At 41.0% G+C, this 18,330-nt stretch overlaps 1 protein-coding gene across 7 annotated transcripts in view; it reads right to left on the bottom strand.

The window, feature by feature from the left end:
* The window catches only part of KIF13A (kinesin family member 13A), a 215,914-nt gene that overhangs the window by 117,904 nt on the left and 79,680 nt on the right, over nucleotides 1–18,330 (bottom strand). For all 7 annotated transcript variants that reach the window (XM_030314776.1, XM_030314778.1, XM_030314777.1 and 4 more), the window contains exon 3: nucleotides 15,408–15,420. In XM_030314776.1, coding sequence (XP_030170636.1) covers nucleotides 15,408–15,420 — 13 coding nt within the window. The remainder of the gene's footprint in view (nucleotides 1–15,407; nucleotides 15,421–18,330) is intronic.

Here is an 18,330-nt window from a genome sequence, read left to right as displayed (position 1 = left end):
CCTGGTAGCCATTCAGCTGTATCTCTAGGCATCTAGAGAGGCACACGGTTACAGTGGGGACATCTGCCTCTGAACAAAGTCCGAGAGAAGGAAAGAGGAGACAGGCAGAGAGCCTATAGAAGTTTCAATTCAGAAATGTACACCAGCATGATTCTGAGGATTCTGTTGTTTCTTGGGAGGTTTTTCTTGTTGTTTTTGTTTTTGTTTTGTTTTGCTTTTTAACAAATGTGACTTAGGATGACAAAGTGTAATGGATTGTATTACTGTTCCAGATTCGTCACTGTCCTCCCTGAAAGGGGATTACACATCCCTGCCTGATGTGACTGCAGTGCTCTGGGAGGAGGAATATAATCCCTGACTTACTGACATCAGGCTTGGCCATGTGACTTGCTTCCGCCAATTAAACGTGGACAGAGATGTTGCCAGTTCAGAGCCAGGTAAGAGGCCACTGCCTGGTTCTCTTCTTTTTCTCTCTGCCGAAGTAATAGCACATCCTAGATAAGGACTGCTCCTCTAGATGGGCGCCCAGATCGAAGCCACACGGTGCAGGGCCACAGCTGACCTCAGCTGACATAGAGCATCTAAGAAATAAACCTCAGTGGTCTCAAGCCACTGAGTAGTGACTGGAGAGTTACCACTGCATCACGCATAAGCTGATGGACGCACAAAGTGGTTATTATAAAGTGAATCTCGATTGCTCTCACCTGATATTCTACACTCATAATTTACCCTACGTCTTGCAGCCAGATTAATTTCATGCGTGCTCTGATCATGTGACTTTTAAAAAGCTTTCTTTAATTCCAGTGCTGTTGACATCATGTTTTATTAGTATTAAGAGTACAATATAATGACTTGGCAATCCCACACATCACTCAGCGCTCATCACAGTGAGTGCACTCTCAATCACCTTCACCTTTCTCACCCATCCCCCCACCCACCTCCCCTCTGGTGACCATCAATTTGCTCTCTACAGTTAAGCCTGGTTCTGGGTTTGTCTCTGTTTTGTTCATTTGTTTCTTAAATGCCACATATGGTATCTGTCTTTCTCTGACTGACTTATTTCACTTAGTATTATACTCTCTAGATTCATCCCTGTCATTGACAATGGCAAGATTTCATTGTTTTTATGGCTGAGTAATATTCCGTCATCTCTCTCTATATAGATAGATACACACATATACATACCACATCTTCCTTATGCATTCATCTATCAATGGACACTTGGACTGATCTCATAATTTGACCATTATAAATAATGCTGCAATAAATATAGGATGCATATATCCCTTTGAATTAATATATATATTTTTTTATTCTTTGGGTAAATATCCAGTAGTTGAATCACTGGATCATATGGTTGCTCTATTTTTCTTTCTTTGAGGAACCTCCACACTTGGTTTTCCAGAGTGGCTACACCAGTTTGCATTCCCACCAACAGTGCAAAAAGGTTCCTTTTTCTCCTTGCCAACACTTTTTTGTTTTTCTATTATCAAAAGATTTTATCCATTCTGACAGGTGTGAGGTGGTATCTCATTGTGGTTTTGATTTGCATGCCTCTGATGATATTGTTTTTTAGGAGAGAGAGAGAGAGAGAGAGAGAGAGAGAGCGAGCGCACCCTCAGGCAGATTGGGTAAGTACAGAGGTGGAAAGAGAGAATCTTAAGCAGATTCCATGCCCAGCACACAGCCTGACATGGGACTCGATCTCATGACCACGAGATCATGACCTGAGCCGAAATCAAGAGTCAGGTGAGCCACCCAGGCGCCCCACCCACCATATAACTTTTTTTAATGTTTTTGTTTTTGTTTTTTGAGAGAGAGAATATGTGTGTGCAAGTGGGGGACAGGGGGCGGAGAAAGAGAGACACAGAATCTGAATCAGGCTCCAGGATCCGAGCTGTCAGCACAGAGCCTGATGTGGGGCTGGAACTCATGAACCGTGAGATCATGACCTGAGCAGAAGTCGGATGCCTAACTGACCGAGCCATCCAGGCCCCCCCATATAACCTGTTGATACAAAAATCTTAAATGATTCTGCATAGCCGGCCAGAATGACACAGACTCCCAAGCCCTCTATGAGCTACCTGCTTTCCTAGTTTTTAATACGCAACTTCTATTTCCCGTACTCTACAATCTACGCCGAGTTTACACCTTCCCACGGCACTTGTGATATAGTAATAAATATATTCTTGGTTTTCATCCCTAGTTCCCGACACAGATCTCCTAAATCCCCTGGAATTCGCCTAGTGACAGGATCCTCTGTTGCTCTAAGTGAGGCGACACGTGGTGGTATCCTGGATGGCTTCTTGAAGGGGGTGAGCTGCCAGGAAGACCAAGCCTCGACTAGAAGCTTGGAACTGTCAACCCCACGGCCCCACCCCCACCCCAGTTCTCTGGGAAAGGGAGAGGAACTAGAGATTAGTTAGGAGCTGAGATGAAACCTCCATTAAAATCCCTAAATAATAAGATTCAGAGTTTTCAGGTTTGGCGAATGCATCCATGTACCAGAAAATGACATTCCAACTCCTGTGCTTGGGACATTTCCAGACCTTGCCCTGCACACCTCTTTATCTGGCTGTTCAACCGTACCCTTTATGATAAGCCAGTAAACCCAAGTAAACGTTCCCCTGGGTTTTGAAAGCCATTCTAGCAAATTACTGAACCTGAGGCAGTGTCTTGGGAGGCTGTGATTTGTAGCAAAGTCAGATGGGAGTACTGGTAACCTGGGGGCCCCCTGACTATAGGGCCTGAAGTGAGGGTGGTCTTCTGGGACTGAGCCCCCCGCCCTGAACCTGTGCAGTCTGGGCTGACTCTGGGCAGGCAGTCAGTGTCAAAGCTGAATTAACTTGTAGGATATCCTGTGGGTATCCAAACAGAATTAGAGAATCACTTATTGTGGAAATCCCACACATTGGATCAGTGCTGTGACTAGAGAAACAATTTTCCCTTAACAGCCATTACTTTGTTTCTGTTCCTCAAATACCTCTTGGATCCCACGCCTTTTGAAAACCACACCCGTACGTGAATACCCTCCTCGAGCCTTTCTTCCTCGGAAGACAAAAAAACTCTGGAAGAGCCAATGATGTTCATCATCTCTCTTTTGTTACCTACAGGGCTGACAGGTTGAAACTTCCTTTCCGTGTTATGATTTCCAGAGGGCAGGGGCCACAAGTTTAATCGCCTCTTGAACCCCACAACCTCCTCATGCAAGACTTTCCACAAATGTTCTCCGTTAATACTTGTCTAATAAATGACTTCTGAATGGGTAAGAAAAAGATGATTCCTGGGAAAAACACAGAGCAGGGGCACTATGCTGCCACGGAGCTCGTGCAGCTGAAACACTCGTGGACCCAGACATGAAGGCAGAAATGTGAGGGTTGGCTGTGGTGCTTCTTCAGGGTGGATGGATGCTGAAAAGATGTCCAGCCTCAGCCATGTGTTTGGCCGCAAACATCGCCGTCCGACAGAGATAACGTGAGCTACCTATGTAGTTGAAAATGTCTTCATGCACACATTAAAAAATAAAAAGAGGGGTGCCTGGGTGGCTCAGTCGGTTAAGTGTCCAACTTTGGCTCAGGTCATGGTCTCACGGTTCATGGGTTCGAGCCCTGCGTCGGGCTCTGTGCTGACAGCTCGGAGCCTGGAGCCTGCTTCCAATTCTGTGTCTCCCTCTCTTTCTCTGCCCCTCTCCCACGCACACTCTCTCAAAAATAAATAAATGCTGGGGCGCCTGGGTGGCGCAGTCGGTTAAGCGTCCGACTTCAGCCAGGTCACGATCTCGCGGTCCGTGAGTTCGAGCCCCGCGTCAGGCTCTGGGCTGATGGCTCAGAGCCTGGAGCCTGTTTCCGATTCTGTGTCTCCCTCTCTCTCTGCCCCTCCCCCGTTCATGCTCTGTCTCTCTCTGTCCCAAAAATAAATAAACGTTGAAAAAAAAAAAAAAATTTTAAAAAAAATAAATAAATGCTAAAAATAAAATAAAATAGATAAAAACAAATGTTAATATTTTTATTTAACCTGATATATCCCAAATATTTACCTTATGTATTTTTTTTCTCATACTAAATCTTTCATGTCTGATGTGCATTTTGTGTTTGCAACACATCTCAGTCCTGTGCAGCCACACAGCACACGCTGGAAAGTCACGTGTGGCTACACAGTTGCTAGACTGCACAGCATCGGTTTAGAATTCCTCTCTCAGAGGCCAACATTTAGCTTTCAAGAAATGCACAAGGTGAAGTGGTCGAGGCAACAGAAATTGATGGCAGGTCACAGACTGTGAAAACAGTTAAACCACACTTGAGACGGCAAACTGTCTCTATGGGAAGACTGCCCCCTCCCTTTTTCACGAGCAAATTTTGCACAGTCAGGGTTTTGGTATGACTCTGTAATGGATAGAGCCCGCTATATGATGTCATTTTCATCCGCTCATGACTTTGCCAACAAACTTATGGAAATATAAGAGGGATCAAACAGCTTTAAGTTCCTAAGCACACCTGGTCCTGAACACACTTGAAGATAAAATTAAAAAAAACAAACAAACAAACAATTTAAGGTGAGTTTAATTAACATCACCAAATATCCAAATAAATCATACACTAATTTATGAGATGTTAAACATAATGATCTAGAGTTCAGAGAGAGAAAAAAAAGCAAACTGAGTGGAAAAGGAGATGAGTCTATGGGGCGCCTGGGTGGCGCAGTCGGTTAAGTGTCCGACTTCAGCCACGTCACGATCTCGCGGTCTGTGAGTTCGAGCCCCGCGTCGGGCTCTGGGCTGATGGCTCAGAGCCTGGAGCCTGTTTCCGATTCTGTGTCTCCCTCTCTCTCTGCCCCTCCCCCGTTCATGCTCTGTCTCTCTCTGTCTCGAAAATAAATAAAGGTTTAACAAAAAAATTTAAAAAAAGAAAAGGAGATGAGTCTAAAGAAAGTGATGTTGCAGATTTACATCCTCGCCCGACTTTTCCTTCCTACTGCTTCCTGCTGTCTTTGCTCCGTAAAACCCAACAAATAGAAAACCTGCTTTACACTAACCATGTGTTCTAACAGAAAGTACAGGAGACCAGAAAGCCTAGGGCTGGGGCCAAGCTCTGTCCCTGGATGGTTCTGGCCAAATCCATTCCCTTAGGCTTCATCTCCTCTTTGAAGAGGAGGGTTTGAATGGTCTGAGTTCAGAAACCTCCCCCAGCTGTACAGTGCACATTGTGGCACATGGAAGTTGTTCCATAAACACTGACAGAGAGGAGAAAACAGGAAGAGGAAGAAGAATTCACTTGTTTTTCTGTGCGCTTCAATGTAGCTCCAAAGGAAAGACACTTGTGCCAGATATGACGAAGCGCAGGAAGGGAAGTTCCCAGAACGTGCCAGACCTTCTGAGGGCCAACAGGGGGAACCAGAACCAGTTCCTTTCTGAAGGCAAAGCTACTGTGACTGAGGACATTTTTCTGTTCTCCCACGACAGAGCGTGTGTGAGGGCATAATTAGATAGTGATTCTCTACACGTGTGTGTCTTCTCTCCCTCTGTACCACCTCCTGCCAAAATCCAAAGTTTACGAGAAGGTGGCTGAACAAACAGGCGATTAACACCCCTGAAACAAAAGCCTTAGACTCAAAATGAGTCCTACTGAGGGGCGCCTGGGTGGCTCAGTCGGTTGGGCGACCGACGTTGGCGCAGGTCATGATCTCATGGTGTGTGGATTCGAGCCCCGCGTCGAGCTCTGTGCTGACAGCTCAGGGCCTGGAGCCTGTTTCGGATTCTGTGTCTCCTCCTCTCTCTACCTCTCTCCTGCTCATGCTCTATGTGCCTCTCTCTCTCTCTCTCTCTCTCAATAATAAATAAATGCTAAAAAAAAATTAAAAAAAAAAAAAACTAGTCCCACTGATAAGGAAAAACACTCTTACCTCAACCCTGAAAATTATGAGACAGAACCATTTTGGTTTTTGTTTTAACTAACGAGGAGGCATACAGCAAGTATCTCCATGTTTGCCTAAAAGCTTACTTTTCTTTTTAAGGGAAACAGGACACACTCCTATAAACATCGCATAAGAGCTACTGGCGAGATTAAGAGGTATGTGCTTTGGCCTACACTGAAATAAATGTCTCTCTGTCCAGGAGTACACCCTTACAAAATGTAACACTAGCCAAAGAGAAAAATCCAAATCACAGCACAAGACAATTTATACAAATATAAATAATTTCCCTTACCGTCCTAACATGCTATATTCACACGCTATATATAAAAAAAAAAATTTGATCTAACTTTTTAAAAGTCAACCAGAGAAATATCTTCATCTTTTCCTTGCCTTAACACTAGAAAAGATAAGTTGTTTTAAGTTTACTTATTTATTTTGAAAGGGGCAGGGGGAGGGAGCCCAGGAGGGGCAGAGAGAGAGAATCTCAAGCAAGCTCCGAGCTGTCAGTGCAGAGCCTGATGTGGGGATCAAACTCATAAACTGTGAGATCGTGACCTGAGCTGAAACCAATAGTTGGATGCTTAACCAAATGAGCCACCCAGGCGACCGTAGAAAAAATAACTTCTAAAAACAAAAGAGATCTAATTCGGAAAGAGCAAGTGTCTAAGTATCCTAAATGCCACCCCCACCAGCAGGGTCACACGTGAGCGTCTGGTCTCCTTTCTTAATACTTACTGGTTCTTCCTCCTCTCTCCATTCACCAGAGCAGGATGAGTTCCAAGGTGCTAGCCTCGATTCTCTGTCTTCTGTTTCTCTTAATCCTCTCTTCCTTGACAACTTCATAGACACTCCTTCCTTCCACCTCCTATCTCCTCTACACAAGAATCTACCTGACCTTTCTAGGGCAGAGACTACAAACCTTGGACACCTTGCAAGGCATTGATAGCAGATGCTTTGCCATCATTGCCAATTTAACCCACTCTAAAACCGAACCTGTCAACTTGTCCTGGCACCAAAGCAGCCCTTTCTTCTTGTGTCCCTGCTGGATTTTCAGTCGTTTGGTTTCAAATTCCATAGTCCTCTCTGACTCTGTTATATTGTCTTCTATAAGCTTTCAGCACCCAAGTCCTGGATGCTCTATTTCTTTTTTTTTTTTTTTTGTGAGGCAATTAATATTTTATTTATTTATTTTTTGACATGCAAATTATTTTTATTTTTTAATTTTTTTTCAATATATGAAATTTATTGTCAAATTGGTTTCCATACAACACCCAGTGCTCATCCCAAAAGGTGCCCTCCTCAATACCCATCACCCACCCTCCCCTCCCTCCCACCCCCCATCAGCCCTCAGTTTGTTCTCAGTTTTTATTTATTTTTTTGTTTTTGTTTTTTTTGTTTCTGTTTTATTTTTTTTATATATATATGAAATTTATTGACAAATTGGTTTCCATACAACACCCAGTGCTCATCCCAAAAGGTGCCCTCCTCAATACCCATCACCCACCCTCCCCTCCCTCCCACCCCCCATCAACCCTCAGTTTGTTCTCAGTTTTTAAGAGTCTCTTATGCTTTGGCTCTCTCCCACTCTAACCTCTTTTTTTTTTTTTTTCCTTCCCCTCCCCCATGGGTTCCTGTTAAGTTTCTCAGGATCCACATAAGAGTGAAAACATATGGTATCTGTCTTTCTCTGTGTGGCTTATTTCACTTAGCATTACACTCTCCAGTTCCATCCACGTTGCTACAAAAGGCCATATTTCATTCTTTCTCATTGCCACGTAGTACTCCATTGTGTATATAAACCACAATTTCTTTATCCATGCATCAGTTGATGGACATTTAGGCTCTTTCCATAATTTGGCTGTTGTTGAGAGTGCTGCTAGAAACATTGGGGTACAAGTGCCCCTATCTGGATGGTCTATTTCTACAACGTCTTGATAATTTTCCCCTTCCTCTTCTCCAGTGTCCTGGCACTGCTTCAGTGCAGACCCTTATCACCTCTTTTCTCGCACATTTTATTGAATATCAAAATACCACCTCCAGCCCCTTCCCAACTCACCAAACCCAATTTATTCTATGCTCTGCTTTGACATTAATCTACCAAAACAGAGCCTCAACTATGCCCCTGCTTTGTTCAAAATAGGCAGCAGAGAGACACGGAAGGCACAAGGGCCAACCCTGGCATCAAGGCCTTCCAGGATGTCACCCAAGACTCCTCCCCTTCATGTACTGTTGGTCCGACTCTGTGCCTTATCATTATGTGAACACAGCTGATACTCTTTGCTCTATCTCTTGGCACATCCATCTACAATCAAATGACTATATATATGTGGGGTTTTAATAAAAAGGTCTTGTGCATTTTTCATTAAGTAGATACCTAAGTATGTAATGTTTTTAACACTTATAAATTACTGGATTTGTTAAATTTTTTTCTAATTGCTCATTGCTAGAATAGAAAAATACAATTTGTATTTTGACCTTTTCCCTGCCACCTTGCCATTTGTAAGTCCTAGGAGGTTGTTTGGAGGTTTCTTAATGTTTTCCAAGTAGGTGACCATAATGGCTACAAATAAAGATGCTTTTTGGGAATGCAAGCTGGTGCAGCCACTCTGGAAAACAGTATGGAGGTTCCTCAAAAAACTAAAAATAGAACTACCCTATGACCCAGCAATTGCCCTATTAGGCATTTATCCATGGGATACAGCTGTGCTGTTTCGAAGGGACACATTAACTCCCATGTTTACAGCAACACTATCAACAATAGCCAAAGTATGGAAAGAGCCCAAATGTCCATCAATGGATGAACGGATAAAGAAAATGTAGTATATATACAAAATGGAGTATTACTCGGCAGTCAAAAAGAATGAAATCTTGCCATTTGCAACTATGTGGATGGAACTGGACTGGAGGGTATTATGCTAAGTGAAATTAGTTAAAGAAAGACAAAAATCGTATGACTTCATACATATGAGGACTTTAAGAGACAAAACAGATGAACATAAGGGAAGGGAAACAAAAATAATATTAAAACACACACACACTATATATATATATATATATATATATATATATATATAAACAGGGAGGGGAACAAAACAGAAGAGACTCATAAATAAGGAGAACAAACTGAGGGTTACTGGAGGAGGTGTGGGGGGGGAATGGGCTAAATGGGTAAGGGGCAGTAAGGAATCTACTCCTGAAATCATTGTTGCACCATATGCTAATTTGGATGTAAATTTTTAAAAATAAAAAATAAAATTTTAAAAAAATAAAGAAAAAAAATAAAGATGCTTTTGCTTCCTCCTTCCCAATCTAAGTATCTTTTATTTCTTTTTCTTGCCTTATTACACTGGCGAGGACCTCCAGTCAATGCTAAATGGAAGTGGCTAAAGCAATATCCTTGCCTTATTGCCTATCTTAGGTGGAAAGTGGTGAATCTTTCACCACTAAGTATGATGACAGCTGTATATTTTCAATGGATGCTGTTTACCACATTAAGGAGGATTCTGTGTCCCTCTAGCTTGCTTCAAGTTTGTAAATAAATGTTGAATTTTGTCAAATGCTCTTTTTCTGCATCTACTGAGATGATCGTATGGTTTTTCTTTTTTATTCTGTTGATGTGGTGATTACATTTATTTTTTCATAATAATGGGCTATTTAAAATAATTTTTTTAAGTTTACTTATTTCTAAAGACAGAGTGCAAGTGGGGGAGAGGCCGGGGGGGGGGGGAGAGGCAGAGAGAGAGAGAAAGAGAGAGAGAGAGAATCCCAAGCAAGCTCTGTGCTGTCAGTGCAGGGCTTGATGCAGGGCTTGAACCCATGAACTGTGAGATCATGACTTGAGCTGAAATCTGACACCCAATCTACTGAGCCACTCATGGCTCCCTACACTATTTTTTAAGACAATTTTAAGGTGTACAGAAAAACTGAGCAGATGGTGCAGAGTTCCCATATACTCTCTCTGCTTGGGTAAACCCCCAATGGTTTCACCTATTAATAACTGGGTTAGTGTGTTACACTTATTATAGTTGATGAACCAATACTGATACAGTATTAATAAGTAACCTCCATAGTTTACATTTGGATTCTCTCTTTTGAGCTATACAGTTCTATGAGTTTTGATAAATGCATAAATGTCATATACCCACCATTATAGTATTATAAAAAATTATTTCATTGCCCTAAAATCCTGTGCCTCACCTATTCATCCCTTCTCTCCTCCTGCTCCCCTTGACAATCATGGATTTTTTTTTTTTTCTCTTTGAAGGCAACCAAGTTTTCAGTGAATTTTAATTTGGATTTTAAGTGAATCTGGCATATTACAAGAACTGAGTTAAAGATACCTACTATTAATAGTAACAATGGAAATAGCATTCTAAGAATATAAAGAATACGAGACCTTTCCTGTATAACGATGGGGAGGAATAGTGCTAACTCAACCAAATATTCAAAATGATAGCCTCTGCCTTCTCCTAATCAGCACTCCTACCTCCAAACATTTCTTAATAAAATGCACAAAATTCTTACACATAATAGAAGCAGTGCATTGTTGCAGGTGGGTGATTACCATTATTCACCATCATCACATCATTAGATGAAATTTCAACAACTGCCCAAACAGACAACACACACACACACAAAAAAATTCTTAGAACACAAATTAATGACAAGAGAATCCATGCTGCTGGTGAGCTTTGCAAGATCTAATGCACACTTTGAGGTCAAGTCGGAAAGAAGCAACAAGATGACAGAGTGGCCAGGCATTTGGATCTTCTTGAGAATGGAATCAGGGCAGACAGTTGGCAAAGTGTCTCTGGCAAAGTGGCTCTGTCCATCACTTGCACCTTTTTTCTGCTAAACTAGTGGGTGTCGTTCTGCTCCAATAGATCTTCCTTCCTTCCTTCCTTCCTTCCTTCCTTCCTTCCTTCCTTCCTTCCTTCCTTCCTCCCTCCCTCCCTCCCTCCCTCCCTCCCTCCCTTCCTTCCTTCCTTTCCTCATTCATTCAACAGTCACTCTGGAGCTGCCATGAGCTATGGGTACTGTCTCAGGTACACCACACATTTTTAATGTCTGTAGTTTTGCCTTTTCCAGAATGTCATGTAGTTGGAATCATACAGCATGTGGCCTTTTCAGATTGGCTTCTTTCACTTAGCACTATGCATTTACGGTTCCCCCATGTTTTCCCGTGGCTTGGTAATTCATACAGTATTGCGTTGTATGGACATACCACAGTTTGTTTTTCCATTTACTTACCGAAGAACATCCTGGTTGCTTCCAGTTGTTGGCAATTATAAATGAAGTTGCTGTAAACATTCATGAGTAGTTTTTGTATAGGTAGAAGTTTTCAGCTCATCTTAGTAAATCCCTAGAAGCAGGATTCCACAGCTACATGATAAGAATATGTTTAGCACTGTGATAAACTTCCACACTTTGGTCTTCCAAAGTGGCTATACCACTTTTCATTCTCATCAGCAATGGATGACAATTCCTAGGGCTCTCCTTATCAGCTTTGGGATTGTCAGATCTCTGGATTTTAGTCATTCTTATAGGTATGCAGTGGCATCTCATTGTTGTTTTAATGTTCAATTCCCTAATGACATATGATGTGAAGCATTTTTCATGTCCGTGTTTGCCATTTGTGTATCTTTTTTGGTGAAATGTCTGTTCAGGTCTTTTGCCCTTCTTTTAATTGGGTAGTTCATTTTCTTACTGTTGAAATTTAAGAGCTTTATACACACACACACACACACACACACACACACACACACACACATTTTTTAGGTGGGGGTAAGAGTCCTTTAGCAGATGTGTTTTGCAAATATTTCCTCCCAGTCTATGGCTTTCTTTTCATTCTCTTTAATTTTTTTTTTTTAACGTTTATTTATTTTTGAGACAGAGAGAGACAGAGCATGAACGGGGGAGGGTCAGAGAGAGGGAGACACAGAATCTGAAACAGGCTCCAGGCTCTGAGCTGTCAGCACAGAGCCCAACGCAGGGCTTGAACTCACAGACCGTGAGATTATGACCTGAGCCGAAGTCAGCCACCCAACCGAGACACCCAGGCACCCCTTTTCATTCTCTTTAGAGTGCTGTTACAGCAGTGTGTCTTTTAACGAAGTCCCACTAATCAATTTTATTTTTACAGGTCACACTTTAGGTGCTGAACCTAAATGGTCATCAGCAACCCCAAGATCTCTTAGATTTCTCGTATGTTAACTTCTATAAGCTTTATAATTTTGCATTTTATATTTAGGTCTATGATCCACTTTGAATTAAATATTACGAAGGGTATAAAGTCTATATATAAATTCATTTCTGTGTATGCTGATGTCCAGTTGTCCCAGCACCTCTTTCGTATTTCATTTTGGTATTTTCTACTAACCTATCTTCTAGTTATTTAACTCTCTCTTCAGCTCGATCTTCAGCTAAACCCTAAATTCTTAATTTTGGTTTTGGGTTTGTCAGAGTGAACATTTCTATTGGATTATTTTCCAAATCTGTTTTGTCACTTTTTATGGTTTCTAACCCTCTCCAACATTTTAAAATATTATCTCTTATCTCTTTAAATATAATAAGCATAGTTATTTTAAAGTTCATGCTTAATAATTTGAACATCTGAAGCATCTGTGGGTCTATTTCTACATTTTATTGTTTCTGCTATTTCCTATTCATGTTACCTTATCTTGTAATGCACCTCTTTCTTTGTCTTTGATTGTGTGCAGACACTGTATTTTTAAAATGGTCTGTGGAATCTTCAGAGATTTGGGATTACATCTGCTTCTTCTGAGTGCCTATAAGAACCTCCATTCTAGGATCGCTTTGATCCATTTTTAGTGCTTGAGATTTCCTGGATCACACAAAGAACTCATAACCACACAGGAATCCCTGTGAAGACTGTTTATTTCTATTTCATCTTTATACTCCAGCCAAGGCTGGGTCTCAATCCATTCTGCCAAGCCAAAGTATAAAGAGTTTACCAAGGACTCCACCTCTGGCAAACTCTGAGCTCTAACATTTTTGTCCTCCTCGGCTCCCCAGACCCCATGAGGCTGTCAGAAACACTACTTTGCCTTTAAACTGCTCTGTCTGAATGGGATACACCCAAACACCAGGTTCACTCCTCTACATTTCTACCTTCTCTTCGATCTTGGTTTGGTAATTCTTCACTAACTTGGTATTTCTCCAGTGCCTTCAAGCACAGGTTTTTAATATTAGGTCCAGTCCTAGCTATCCTCGGATCTGCTGAAGTCAGAATGGGACCCTTCATCCTATGACTTCCACAAATATTTTGCCTCTTGTGGCCTTTAACACAATTGACTTTATATTAAATTGTGCATGTTACCCTACCCCCATTAGAATGCTAGGATCAGGTCTCATTCATGTAGTATTCTATCCCCTGCCCAGAACAATTATTTGCTAAATTGAACCAACCAGTCTTTTAAGATTTTGCTAATTTAGCATGTCTGAATCTCACTGTTTTAAATCCATAAAATTTCATGTTTATATAATCATCATTAAAAACACCATTCCCTTTCCAATTTGCTTTCAATATTTCAGTTTCTGCAAGAAAAGACCTTATTTATTTTAATGTCTTTTTAAAAAATATGAGTCTATTGTGTCACTTATTTGATTTTAAGGTGATCTTTATAATTCTCAGGTGTGTCTTACAGTATGCATCTATAGATTTCAATGTGGTGATTTAATATTGATTTTATTTTGAAAATTTCATGATACTTCATAGGAACTATCAACAGAACACCTAGGAAAACCGGTAAGCTCTATATACTGAATAGAAAGTAACCTAGAAAATTCTTAGGTATAAAGAAATTAGTGATTTTTTTTAAATGTGTTTTTGTGCCTCTTTTTAATTTCACTGCGAATGTGTAGAATTGCTCAGGATTTCGTTGCCTTTTTCTGTGGGGAAAGAATTAAATGTATCACAAGGATGGCAGTCTGTTTTGAAACCTCTAAGACCAAGAGCGAGGGAAGGAAGAGCTACTTAAGGTCACTCACATCTTTCTGAGTAGCAGAGACACTTTTTTGACTGCAACTTTTAGGGACCATGTCCACATCAATAATTGCTCAGGGAGAACCTTCTAATTCCCCAGATTTGGCCAGATGCCAGTGCTTACATTCCTATAACATCATATATTTCCTCTTTCTTAAAAGATCTCATATTATTTGTTGGATATGTACCTTTGCTGGAGTTGAAACTCCTAAGTGCCAAGGACAATTCCTATATCTCCTTCAATAAACATAAAGGGTAGGGGCGCCTGGGTGGCGCAGTTGGTTAAGCGTCCGACTTCAGCCAGGTCACGATCTCGCGGTCCGTGAGTTCGAACCCCGCGTCAGGCTCTGGGCTGATGGCTCAGAGCCTGGAGCCTGTTTCGGATTCTGTGTCTCCCTCTCTCTCTGCCCCTCCCCCGTTCATGCTCTGTCTCTCTCTGTCCCAAAAAAAATAAATAAACGTTGAAAAAAAAATTTTTAAAAAAATAAAATAAAAAAATAAACATAAAGGGTAACATTTAGCATTTTGCTGAGTTTCCATTACTCTAAAAGCTAAGTTAGACTTGCCTTCATAGCCCTAGATGCAAGTAAGCCAAATCTATTCTGAATTCCTTACCCTCCCCAGCATGTCTTAGATTCTGACCAGACATTGTGTGTTGGGTGTGTAGCCTGTCTTGACTCCTTCTCAGGAACCAAAGCTATATAACCAGCCTTATTGGTGAGGGACTGGTTGAATTTCTCCCTCCTTTTGGCACTAAGTGTCCCTTGATACCCAATAAAATACTCACCAGTAACAAAATCAGTCTTCAATTATTCAGGAGTTGATCATTCAGATCCCCTCCTTCTCATATTCTTTTTCCCCACCTACTCTCTAACCCGTAGGTTGCTCACTGGTAAACATACCACTGAAGGCTGGCCGGAGCAAGGAGAACGATTCCAGCCAGTGGACTTTGTGAGGCCCAAGAAACTCCAATGAGAAGCCAGAGTTTGTGGATGGCTTAACGCTACCTGAAAGTCTGGAGAATTTTCCTGATGCTATCAACTACTCTTGGTAGGGCATAGAAAAGATCATCTGTCCCTGTCAGCAATCATTCTAGGTTGTTACCAGTTTTGTCCTTCCATTCTCTAGGTGGTGATTCTCTATGGTCCCAGCTTCTCCGCTTACTCAATGTGTGAATTAAGACACAGTTTCATCTCTCTGAGCCTCATTTCATCATTGATAAAATAGAAACAGTAAGCTGACGGGTTTGCTCTGAGGACCAGAGCATTAATGCCAAGAAAAAAATAATGTATGAAAGTGCTTTGTAAACGCGGACGGCATTCCAATTTTATATCATTACCGACATTAATTGTTTTTTCATGGTTTAAGTTTTAATGAGAACGCCGATTTTTCTTCTCAATGGGAGAGGTATTCCACATGGGTTACTGTGATGGATGAAGTCCTGGATACGTGCACACTTAATATGAGTGTCAAATTCCATTTCAGTGCTTACCTTGGGAGGTTTCCTTAATGATGGAAACAAAAAATTTCAGCAGCAGAAGTAGAAAGGGTTGTCAACACAGCAGCCACATCAGAGGGAAGCAATGAAAAAGAAAAAACATAACGGAAACTCAGCATCTTGGTAACATGGTCTGAAGGATACTCTACAAAGATGAGAAGCCAAATTCACTTTGCTGCCTGAAGTGATAAACTATTATATTTGCTCAAAAATATATTACAGGCATAATGGGTTTCTTTCCTGGTTTACAGAGAATGGATTCAGTCACTCAGAGGTATTCTTAATGATTCTAAAAAATGCCAACATAAAAGCATCCAGATAAAGAAAGCATGTACAATCATATTGTGCCTGGTCAAACGCTTTTAAATTAATTGCGACATTTAAATTTTCTCAAATTGGTGTTACAATATATGTATATTTCCTTTGATAAATATTCTAATTCACATGGCATTTTTTTCCCCATTTGAAAGCCACAGTTCTCAACAATTTTCATGTATTTCATCACTGAAGAGAAACTGAAGAGCTAGCCTCCTCCCATAACCAGCCACACAAGCACATTTTTACATGTTAATATCTCCCCAAATGACTGGAATTGCCACCTGGAGAAAATTCCGAAAAGCAAACCGTTTTCAAAGTAACAAACCAGTGGGCCGACTTGCCTTGTAAACGTTTTCCATGGATATGAAATTAAAAAGCTGAACTAGGATTTTTATAAAATGTGAGCCTCTCACAGTTAGTTCTTAGCCTTCCTGACGTGGGTGTTTTTAATCAGCCTCCAGTATCATCAATACATAAACTGTAAAATTATCGTTAAGTAGAAATGGGGGAGTTTCCCCCGTGGCTTTATTCCTTCTTCACAAGGAATAAGACCTGAAGGATAAGAAAATGGATTTTCCAGGGCACAGGGCATGGAAATCAAAAGGTACAGGCAAAAATAGCACGGTGACCTTTCTCCAGCATTGGGCGCAGCACTCCTCACAGAGCTCTGAGGGCCCCAAATAAAACCCGGAGCTCAGCGGCAAGGAAAGAATGTCTATGCATTCCAAAATCAGGCGGACAATCCAAGGTTTTAAACAGAGGGAAAGAAAACCATGACATTCCATAAAGATGAAGCTTTATCATCTTCTTGAAATTGTATGACTGAGCTTAAAGGATCCTTTACATCATTACTTCAGACAGGCACAATGGGAATGTGACTTTTTATCGTCAGGTTTTAGAGGGGACCCTATCTAGAAAAACTGGTATTTCTGGCTGCCATCAAGTAAGTGTCAACATTCTATCTACCCTTTCAAGCAGAATAAACATTTATGGATGTTATACTAAAAATGCACGAGTGCTTTTAATCTAAGAAAGCCATGGATCTTTGCTTTGTGCATAAACTTAAAGGTTTCTGCCAAGAAAATTTCCTTAAGTGGAACACTGTTATGGAAGGCATCTGTTCTGAGCAGGTAGAACAATAATGAAAACAGTATGCACAGTACTTTTGACTAAACCTTCTCTAATTTTGCTTGCCTTACTTTTTAAAAGCCACTAAATTTTTTTTTAATGTTTTTATTTATTTTTGAGACAGAGAGAGACAGAGCATGAACAGGGGAGGGGCAGAGAGAGAGGCAGACACAGAATCCGAAGCAGGCTCCAGGCTCTGTTTCACAGAGTCTGATGCAGGGCTCGAACTCACGGACTGTGAGATCATGACCTGAGCTGAAGTCAGATGCTCAATCAACTGAGACACCCAGGCGTCCCTAAAAGCCGTTTAAATCACTGCTTTACTTAACAAAGGACAGACGAGTCACTTGGGTTATAATAAGGCAATCATATGAAACAGCATGGACCAAGTTAATAAAATAAACATTTTATGTGAAGGCTGTGATGAGTCAAGCAATCTAATGGAGGTCGAATGTGCTAACAGGAATCCCAGGGGTCTCTCCAGAGTTTTTGTGTGCTTCTTTCATGCTACAACTGTATGACAATCATCACCAGCAGCAAAGTACCAGTGCTGTTTCGTAGTCAGTAGTATATTCACCCCCTGAGCTGTCTAACAATAAAGCTATCCTATCTTCATTGACATGCCAATATGGTTTGCCTTATTCTTATTAGGAAACCAATCCTGTTGCAGCATTATAAGTATTGAAAAAAATATATATCCCTTTCCCTTAGAAAGACAGCACATCATATAGGAATGACAACATGATTCTGCCACCTTTCTCTGTTCTCTGGGATCACTTAAGAATAAATGGAGACTGGGGAGACTGGGGAGCATGGGAAAATGGGAGGTCACTACATGGACCTGCTGCTACCCAAATTTATTCATCGTTTAATTTAGAATAAAGATCCTTACCAAAGAAGGAAAAGTAAGTCACTTAGTGTACCGAAACTGTACTTCGTTAATCGGTAAACCTTTCTTGAGATGTGAATTAAGAGATGAGCAACTAAGTGATCCTAATTCAGAGCCAACATTTACTACCCCAATCCCCAGAGGCCACATGACATTCTCTGGTAGTCGTGAAGAAAAATTTTTCCATTATGAGTAATACTTGTACTGCAACCACATATAGTATGTTATCCTTTGGAAAAAACCAATAGGATATTACAACGTAAAGATACAAGTTTTCGCACAAATGTATGAGAAAGGATGAATAACGTAAACCATCTATCAGAAACATAATCAATATTATCTTTTTAAAATTAGGTCTTTGTTGATTGTATCGAAAAGTCTTATCAACAGTTTCATCTAACTCTCAGTAACATCCAGCTTATCGCGGATATCAGCATGGCTCAGAAAGAGGTAACATCCTCAGCCAAGCAAACATTCAATCAACTACAAGAACAACCTCTTCAAACAGACCTCACTGACCTACAGACACAGGCTTGGTTGCTGACTCATCAGAAAATGGAGCATTCCATCGACACTTAGGTA

The sequence above is a fragment of the Lynx canadensis genome, chromosome B2, assembly GCF_007474595.2.
Source record: "Lynx canadensis isolate LIC74 chromosome B2, mLynCan4.pri.v2, whole genome shotgun sequence".
Taxonomy (NCBI): domain Eukaryota; kingdom Metazoa; phylum Chordata; class Mammalia; order Carnivora; family Felidae; genus Lynx; species Lynx canadensis.
This window is presented reverse-complemented; position numbering and strand designations above follow the sequence as displayed.